This window comes from Colius striatus, chromosome 11, assembly GCF_028858725.1.
Source record: "Colius striatus isolate bColStr4 chromosome 11, bColStr4.1.hap1, whole genome shotgun sequence".
Lineage (NCBI taxonomy): Eukaryota > Metazoa > Chordata > Aves > Coliiformes > Coliidae > Colius > Colius striatus.
In genome coordinates this window covers 25,386,554-25,396,411 of record NC_084769.1, presented here as the reverse complement: position 1 = coordinate 25,396,411, position 9,858 = coordinate 25,386,554, and the positions used below count along the sequence as shown (strand labels likewise).

General features: G+C 45.4%; 1 protein-coding gene across 8 annotated transcripts in view; it reads left to right on the top strand.

Moving 5' to 3' along the window:
- Nucleotides 1-1,982: 1,982 nt before the first annotated feature.
- Nucleotides 1,983-9,858, top strand: part of NFE2L2 (NFE2 like bZIP transcription factor 2) — a 31,290-nt gene continuing 23,414 nt past the window's right edge. For 2 of the 8 annotated variants that reach the window (XM_062005060.1, XM_062005057.1), the window contains exons 1-2: nt 1,983-2,372; nt 3,343-3,480. Coding sequence is in view for 2 of the 8 variants with exons in the window: in XM_062005055.1 (XP_061861039.1) it covers nt 8,170-8,199 (30 nt within the window). In the remaining 6 variants the exon portion in view is untranslated. Of the gene's footprint in view, nt 2,373-3,342; nt 3,481-8,052; nt 8,200-8,430; nt 8,759-9,254; nt 9,276-9,858 lie in introns of those variants that run through there. The other 6 variants (XM_062005055.1, XM_062005058.1, XM_062005061.1 and 3 more) reach the window with 5 other exon arrangements.

Here is a 9,858-nt window from a genome sequence, read left to right as displayed (position 1 = left end):
TTCTCACTCTGTGTCACAGTCTGTTTGGAATTCTCAAATTTACAGGACAATGTACTCTGTAAATAAACTTTATGTTATGATTAGGAAAGAAAACAAATGAAATTAACAAGGGTTAATTCAATCTCCTTTTTATAGGCTGATCTAGGACATCAATTCACTAATTTATCACTTAAAACTTGTGGTTTCTAACTCATAAGTTCTCTAATTCATTAACTTGTAACTTTTAACTTGTAACTCAGCAAAACTCATGTAACTTCTAACTTGTAACTCATGTAACTATGACCAAAATACCTAGTTAACAGAGTACTGATTCTCCCCTGTTGTGGTGTGGGAGTGCCCTGTATCACACTGGGAAATGCAAACAACACTGTTTTATCAACATCATTTTCATCACAAATCCAAAACATTGCACAGTAGAAGCTACCATGCAGAAAATTAACTCTGTCCTAGTCAAAACTAGTACAATCTCCACACCTTATTTCATACCATTTACTTCATGCTCAGGTACTACGCTAGCTCCCCATTAACCACTTTCTCCCTTCCCATCCTTTGATATATACACAGATATCATTCCCTGAGTCTATGGACCACTCTGGTAAAATGTCCATAAAATGTCCATGAAATCTCCATTGAGTTTGTTACTCCATGACTTGGATTTTGTCTTTTATGGTGGTCACTCAGGTCAGGGAAAGTGGTATGTTGTGTGGAGTTATTTGGCACTCAAGCAAGCTCATTCTGTATCACTGCTGCAGTCACACTGCTTCTTGAAAGGCTCATCCTCCACGGGGGGCTGTTCCTGCTGTGGTACTTCCAGTAACATGTAACTCAAATAATGGATTACAATAATTTTAGGGTATATCCATTACAATCTCCACCTCTTGGTCCTGTTGGACACCACAGTGTACTCTTCCTTTTGTCTCTACTCCAGGATGGACTTACTCACAGACCATAGTCCCACCTGCTCCAGCATGGGCTTACTCATGGGCCACTGTCATGGTTTAGCAAGGAGCAGCTTTTGCTTGGTAACAGGGTGAGGGAGTTGCAGTGAAGACCCAGTAAAGAGTTTGTGGACTTTCCCCCAGCTCTTGTGTTCACACCCACCTCTGGCCCAGCTGGGCCAATCTGACACCTCTGTAATCACTATTTAGGGATGTGAATTTGAAGTGCTGGCAGGAGGTGTAAGAGGGATACAAGATGGAGGCAACCATGTGGACACCACAGACAGAGAAGGAGAAAGGAAGGAGAAGCACTAGACCAGAGACCCCTCTGCAAGCCGTGGCGAGAATGCAAGCTGTACTCTTGCAGCCTATGGAGGGCCATGGCAGAACTGAGAGTTACCAGCAGCTCCATGTGAGTGCACCCGGATGGGCGAGGGAGAGGAGGTGTGGCAAGAAGGTGTTCTTAAAGGGCTGGTTGGACTCTTCAGTGTTGTTTTATTTTGGTTATGTTTTGGGGTTTTATAGTTATGTTTTAGTTGATGTTTCCCCAAGCCCAGTAGCCTGGTCTGTTTTGTCCTGAACCTTAAGCAGCAATTAGGCTCTCCCTGCCCTTTGGCAATTCTCAGCCTCTTTGGTACTTGAGGCTAATCGTGGTCTTTTGTTCCCTGATGGGCCTAAACCACAACAGCCGCAGCCTCTTCAGGAGTGTATCTGCTGTGGCATGGACTTATCCACAGCCTAAGAACCTTTGGGATGTCCTGCTTCCATGTGGGCTTATCCACAGGCCATCATCATAATCATCTCGACTCAAGTTGTCACTGGAGCTCCAGCCTGTTCAGCACAGCAGCACAGGAACAGCAGTGATACCCTGGCCATCAGTTACCCCACACACATGGCCACTGCTGTTATCAAAATGCTCCCAGGAACAGCAGGGTGAGGTGATAAGCTCTACAGGAAACTGCCAGAGCAAAAAGCAACCACTAACAAGAACTGTACTGTAAAGTACTATAAGGCAAACAAGCCCAATGGCAAGCATAAGAACCTGCTAATCATCAGATAAACAGCTAAAACAGGTATCAATTTGGTGTTGCAAACCCCAGTCAAGTCTGACATTACCTCAAACCCTTCAGGCCCCACATTAGGCAAAAAGACTGTCAGGGTTTAATCCTAGTGGGCAGCTCAGCCCAATGCAGTCACAGGACTACTTTCCCCCAGTGGGAGGGTGTGATAATCGCAAGGATAAAAGTGAGAAAACTTGTGGGCTGAGATAAAGATGGTTAGTAAAAGAGATAAAGATAGTAAGTAAAGCTGTGTGCACAAGCAAGGCCAAACAAGGAACAAATTCATTACTGCCCAATGCCAGGCAGGTGTTCAGCCATCCTGAGGAAAAGAAGACTCCATCATCCATAATGGTGACTTGTGAAGACAAATGTGGTAAGTCTGAACATCCCTCCTTCCTCCTTCTTCGCTTCAGCTTTTATTGTTGACCATAATGCCGTATTGTGTAGGATATCCCTTTGGCCCATCCCAGCTGAGTCTCCCCTCCCACCTTCTTGTGTACCCCCAGCCTGTTGTGGCAGCCTGAGAAGCAGAGAAGGCTTTGATGCTGTATGAGCCTTGCTCAGCTGTAGCCAAAACATCCTGGTGTTATCAATAGTTTTCATCACAAATCCAAAACATAGCACCATACAAGCTACTGTGAAAAAAATTAACTCTATCCCCACCAAAACCAGTTCAGTAAATGAAAAAAGTTTTTTAATTGGCCAAAAAGTCAACATAATTTTTCACTGCATGAAAGACATAATGAGCTCAACAACTAAGAAATGTCCTTGATCTTGTTTTTTATCAAGCTAGTAGTGAGAGTGAATTGTTAATGTGCAATGTTGATAAAATGTACACCCAGAATTGCCTGTACATAAGTATCTGTACATTACAAAAAAGTCTCCTGAAAATTGTTATCTGCTGAGCAGATCAGGCTGCTCTTGCAAAACGAAATTACCACAGAGTGATACTGTCACAACAGTCCTTCCTCTTTGTGAATGAAACCGGGGGGGGGTCATGCAGAGTGCCTCCAGAGGCTTCTAAAATACAGTCAAAAAGCGGCTATATCATCCTTACAAGTTCTTTCCTTTCTGAAATGCATTGTTCACAAGAATTTTTAAGCTTGAAAAGAAATTAATTTCAAAATCATCAAGCCACAATAAGAAACTCTGACAATCACTCATTCAAAACTTTTCAAAGTCAGTTCATTCTACAGGATGAGACAAGTATAAGCAGAAGATAAACCATTTATGATTCCTCAGAGCTAAATTCAGATCTGAACTTTCCTTAGGAAGAATAAAGGTCTATATTCTTCTTGTTCTTACTCATGTGGTAAGTCCTGCTACTTCTTGTATTTCTGCAGTTCCTGGGAATGAGATCATAACCAATACCTAACCTCTGGCATGTGGGAAAAGGTTGTAGACATATGGTTACTATTTCACTAGGACTAAAGACAGCATCTTCTCCATGAAGTGAAGGACCAGCTGCTCTACATTAGACTGTAAGTTAATCTCATCTAATTTTTAGATGGCAAGGGTTAGGGAAGATGAATTCCAACCACTGTGGCTGAGGGTATACCATTTTATGCTGTTCCCTGCCCACAGGGTAATGGCAGCAAACTCGGGAAGTATAGCGAATCAGGAATTTATATTTACACAATAACAGTATGATTGCAATTGGACATCTATTTTATGTACAGTCTCAATCAGGATAAAAATACAGGTTTTCTGTTTAAGTTGGCAATATGTTAGAAGAATATTTTCTACACAGTACTGTAGAACTTGTTATTAACTGAATTAACAGTTCAAAGTAGCTTAATCATTACTTATTTCATAGATTACTTTTTTTCATTTCTAGAGAATGATGTTACCCATATTGCTGACAGTGGGTTATTCCCTCAGTGAAAGGGAATAACCCTCAGTGGCTCTAGAGGGTAATCCTGAATCCTGTCCCCACTCAAGGAAGGAATTTCCAGACATATTCCAAGGAAGAGTATGTAGGAATCCCCAGCCCTCAGAAATGGGACTAGGCCTTTAAAGTGATTGACTGTCAGTCATCTCTTGCTGAATTTACATCTCAGCAGAGCTAGCAGAAACATCTGTTTTCTAGCAACAATGTTATCTCAGAGATGTTTCACAGCCCACTAGCTCAGGAATTTTCTTTTCCTCTCCTGATATTATTGGGAATAGCCAGGTCAGGCTGGTCTGTAACTGCCTTTGCCACTAAAGACAGCAGTGACTTTCCTCATCTTGTATCTTTTCACTAGGCAGAGTGCCCTGCTACAATACTAACACCCGAGTAGGGATCCATTTTACCACTTTACTATGTAAGAAGGGAACAGAGCTTGTGCTGCATGTAATGCTGGTTCCAGGGCCATTGGTTTACAACTGGTGCGGACCTCTCTGAAAAGCAGAGGATGTCTCCTTGTCGCCAAGTGAAAGATAAGTTTTGTTTCACCAAGTGCTTTCATCAGTGTTTTTCCAGTACCTCACAGGGACCAATTTTAAAATGAAAGTTTTTATTAAAAAGGTAACATCAAAAAAACTTCTTATTGCTGTCTCAGTCAAAAGACTCACCGATTCAAAGCTCAGAAATTCAGTGTGATGAAAATTCACTTCTCAAGTCAAGAATTGTCCCTGTCATTTTTCAGAGGTTTGAAAGACTCTATTCCAACAGATATTTTCCTCCGTTGCCCTTTTATTTGAAGGTACCTAAACTAGCAAGTTTTTTAAAACGTGTATTTTCAGCAGTAGGTGGCACTATGAAGTTTCTTTCTTCATGTTATAATAGAAAAGAATTAATATAATATAATTTAATTTAATATAATATAATGTAACATAACATATTATAGTTATATAGCTACATTGGAAAGAACTTCAACAAAACATCATCAGTCATTCATTATCTGAAAATATGACCAGATCTTTCCACTTTCCTAACATCTAAAAAAGAGCATGAAAATACATTAGAACAAATTCTGAAGAGTAAAATAAATGTTTTTCTAAGTATTATGATTGACAAAAGCCTAGTGTAAGAATAGGAGTAATTAGAATATCTAACATAAACCCAGGCAACTAATAAAACTTTAAATTATGTGTGTCATAAAAAGTTTTCTATACTCTTTGTCACATTTCAGTAAAGCACCACTGTGGATTCTTAAATGTACTAGTTTAGCTACTTCAAATTTCCTGGAAATTATTTCTATCCAGATTGTATATAAGCCCTAATATTGCAGCAATGAGTGTCAATACATTTAGGCTAGGTATGTAAGAAATAGAAGGTAAATGAATATATACTAACAGGAACATAGGAAATAGAAAAGTGTCTGGATTTTTCTGTGCTTGATCAAAAGTTCATATTTACAAGTGGAGACCAAAGAATTACATGTGGGCCTATATTCGCTTCTGTAAACCGTATGGAGATGTGACTACATCCCAAATAAACTCCAGGATTAGAAAGATGCAATGTTAGTTTAAAACATTTTCTTTGGAACTTTATAAAAAAATTATAAAGGGCAACTAACAAACAAGCCTGTATTTCCAGGTATTTCATGTTGTCTAGTCAAATGAAAATGACAATGTTGCAAAAGTATTGCTCACGGGCTGTTTCAAAAAGCTCCTGATGCCATACACCTCATTCATCAGCAGCACAGAGTGGGACTAGCGCAGTGAGATACAGCATTTTCATTAAGCTGATTTTTGAATGGTTGCTTTGCTCATCAGACGGTTGGTCTGCCTGAGCTCAAGGTACGAAGATAAGGAAAGGAGAAAGAAATTAAGCAAGGAACACAAATGAAATATATAGTCAATGCACTTTTATCTGGCCTGGCCAGAAAGTGTCCTTGCCTTTTTTTTTTCACCCCAGGCTCCAAATAAGCTGCTTAGCTTTGCATATTATTTCTGTTCTATGATACAATCTATGCCAACACCTATGATTCACGTCTGCTTCTATTTTGCTTTCTATTAAATAAAGACTGTAGAAAAGACACCTTTATAGTTCAGGGCAATTTTTCACAAATTGACATTGTGTATTACTCATTTTGTGCTAACATGGTCTGCTTGCCGTTTCTTTTGTAATAACAAAAAAGTAAAAAGCTGGTTCTTAATAAAAATGTAATTTGCAAAGAGCTGGCAGCAGCTGTACTGAAAGGTTTTTAACTTGTGACAGCCCACTTCTGTTTCTCCAGAGTCTCCAACAGAGTCCTTTCAGTTGGATTCAGCTGTGTTCACTTTTAGACCCCAGAATAAGGTGGTACTATAAAAATAATACACAATAATATACTTTATACTTTACTGCCAGTTCTCCATTACAAATGATTTATTGTCACCATGCATTCTCCCTCCAAGGAATCAAGGCCATAGTACTGTAAGACCTCCTTCAATACACCTTGATCATTCAGTGATGCAGCACATGTTGGGCTTAGACCTCCATAATGTTTACTGGCACTACAGATGTGTTTTAACTAAGCTTTCATTGTAAGGCAAGTGCTTGCACTCTATCTCGTAGACTTATCAAACATGCATATAATAAATCTACTTAGACTGCAGGTTCTTCTTCCTTCAACTGGATATACCAATTTCATATAATCACAGCAAGCAATATATTTGGGTAGATACACACCTTCAACGTGATGGTGCAAAGAATGTAATTATTACAGATTTATCAAATTGATACACTTCTGCTATTTTTAATTTATAAAGTCGTGCTTTTATACCTTGAAGGGCAAATGTGAAAATGAGATGTTCACACTAACGGCATGTAAATTGCAAGGTGCAGTAACACAGCACAGTGGTTGTGAATACCCAAAGTGGGCTTAGTGCCAGTCTGAGAAAGGCTATAGCAGCACCCCAGCTGACAGACACAGAAGCTAACTTAGCACCTGCAAAGGAGTAGTTAGGTCTTCTCTTATGGCTAGTAAGTGTCCTAATTCCACATTATTTAGTTCTATTAGATTGTTGAAAGTAGCCTCAAAAGTGAGCCTTAAGGGTGACCAAAGGATCATTTGAAAGGTATATATTGTCATATGTTGTCAGCCAGGCTACAAACAGAATGGCAGTGGTCATACTCTTTTCAAAGCTGTATTCAGTGCACTGAACTGAACAACTATTTTACTGCTATTTGTATTTCCAAGCGGAATTGGAAACAGCTTGCTCTCTGATTAATGTCATTTACTAAATAATGACAAATGTTTTAAGACAAGACACTGATAATTTGGTAAGTATGACATAGAGGTAGGAATCCAGGCCTGTGGCCTGTCTGCTCTAAAGTTTCCTCTCCTACTTTTAGGAGTGCTGTAGCACATGCTCACTGTTTCCCCTGAGCAATACACTGTGCTGCTGAATGCCTATTATATAGTTGAAAAAGCCAAAAGGTTGACAGAAATATTATCAGAACCAGTGACATTACCACTCTGTGGCACCCTCGTCTGAATGTACAAATAGATTCAAAACAATTTGTGGCTATCGAACCCCAAATCCCTTTATCTTTGCCTTGTCTGGTTTGCGAGTCTGGTCACTGTTCGGCGTTTCCCTGCGTGACCGAGGGCGATCGGTACCCAGGCTGTTACAGCCTCGTTCTGCCTTTCTGCTCCACCGCACGCTTCCTAGGGCTACCGCTGCGCCAGCCCCAGGTGTATTGCCGCACCAGCCCCACGGCTTCTCTTCCCCAGCGCGCTCCACTGCGTCCCGCCGCCGCTGCCATCCTTGCCGCCGCAGCGCCCAGCTCGCTGCCCGCTCACACCGGGGTGACGAGCGCTCTGTGGCTATGACACAGATATAAGCACGTACGAGCGCGGACGGGCAGCTGCGTGAAGGCACAAGGAAGGACATAGCAACGCCTGGCCAGTGCAGGGAAAACACCGACGGCCGCCAGGTGCAGGCGGCCCAGACGCCGCTTGCCGTTACTGCGCTGGCCCCGCGGCGGGGGCCGGTAGGGAAAGCCCCTCACGGGAAGGAGGCGCCGGAGGCGGGCAGGGTTCCCGGCACGGCCGCCGCTGCCGGGAAAGGAGCCGCCTCCCCGGGCTCCCGCTGCCGCTGAGTGGCTGGGCGGCGGCGGGGCGGAGCGCGGGGGCGGCCGCTGGTCCGGCCCGGGACGCGTTCGTCCCCAAACAGCGGCGGAGCGAGCCGGCAGGCGGAGTCGGGCAGTCGCCACCGCGCCGCAGCGGCCTCCAGTATTCTCCCGGGCCTCCGCCATGGAGATTGAGCTGCCCGCCGCCAACCAGGTGAGAGCACGGCCAGTGGGCGCGGGAGGGGGCGCGGGGACGGGCGCGTGTCGCCCCCCGCTCCTGCCGCGGGGCCCGGCGCGGTCCGGGCCGGCGTCCGGGCACGGGGCGGGGCGGGCGGTCACGAGGCCGGCGGAGCACGTGGCGCCGCCCCGCCCCCGCCAACGCGCTGAGTCACGGCGGGGGCGGGGCGGCGCCGCGGAAGCCTCCGCAGCCCTCCCCCGCAGCCCTCCCCCGCAGCCCTCCCCCGCAGCCCTCCCCCGCAGCCCTCCCCCGCAGCCCTCCCCCACCCTGTGACCCGGGGAGCGGGGGTCGAGTCGGTGCAGGGTCTCATCTCTTCGCCCCGGTCGCGGACAGGCCAGTTAGGGCCTCCCGGAGTCGGCGGCTCAGCGGTAGCTGTTTGCTGCGGGCAGCCTCGGGCGGCGGCAGCGCTCGGTGGAGCTGGGGAGGGCCGCCTCCGGCCGCTGCGGGAGCGGCTGGGAAGGCGCCCGCAGCTCGGCGCCGCTGCCCGCGGCGTCGCTGCCCGCGGCGTGCCCCAGCGCCGTTTGCTCCGCACCGGGTGAGTTCCCACAGGTTTCCTTCTACTGCATCGCGACCTCACGTCGAGGATGCTCCGGCGGGGCCTCGTCTCCGTTAGCGTGCGGCCCGGGCCAGGACCGCGGGAGACGTTGCATCATCATACGCTTCTCCAGGGGCGGCTCTGGGTTGGGTTCGGCCTCTGACACGCAACCGGAGGAGCCTAAACCGCAGTGACCCCGCGGCCTCGGCCGGGGCCGCCGTGGGGCTGTGAGCCGGGAGCCCCCCTCTCACCTCAGCCGCTGGAGACGCCGCCCGAGGGGTTCGAGGTGGAGCGCTGCACGGGGGCTGTGACACGGGAGGAGGCTAAGCTGTGGTGATCTCCTCCAAGGCAGATCTCTTCGAGACTTAGGGTGGTTTGGGTACATTTGTGTCTTGGTACTCTTGGATTGTGAAGTCTCTTCTCAGCGAGCCCGGGGAAGTTCGGTACTTCTGTATTGCAGGCTGGTTGCACAAGAGTGGGGTGAATAGCTGAAAACGTGACTCCATTTAAAATTTATGTAATAGCTGCATACTTTTCTTGGGCTTTTAAATGGGAAATGTGCCTTTATCAACTAAGTATTAGGTTTCAAGAAGCATTACTTGAAACTTAATCTGGAGCTGTTTTAATTCTTTTAATACCACAAATTTAAGGTTTGAGAGTTTTGGGGCTCTTTTAGTTGTTGTGTGTACAATATGCTACATTTCTTCTAACATTGTCAATTCTTTAGGACATGCAGGGGAGTACTTCCTATAACTACCATCTCTTTAGCAGTGCTGCTCTGCATTCTGTTCCTTGAATTATGTTTTTCTGTCTTAGGCCACTTGTAGCTCTGCCTGGCCCATCTGTTTCTCAAGCCTCAGGCAGCACAGTCATAACCTCCACCTTGCCTCCTCTGCTTCTTGGACAATCCTGCAAAAAAAATCAGGTTATTGGCCTGTGCTCTGTAAACACCCTGTGAATTTCTTTTTACCGTGGCATCTTTCTTCTCATTTCCAAGAGAAATTTGACAGACTCATTCCTGTGTACCTGCTTTGCTATGTTCTTCCTCAATCTGCAATGACTCCTTTGCCAGCAAACCTAGCTTTTGTTGCTTGTTTACC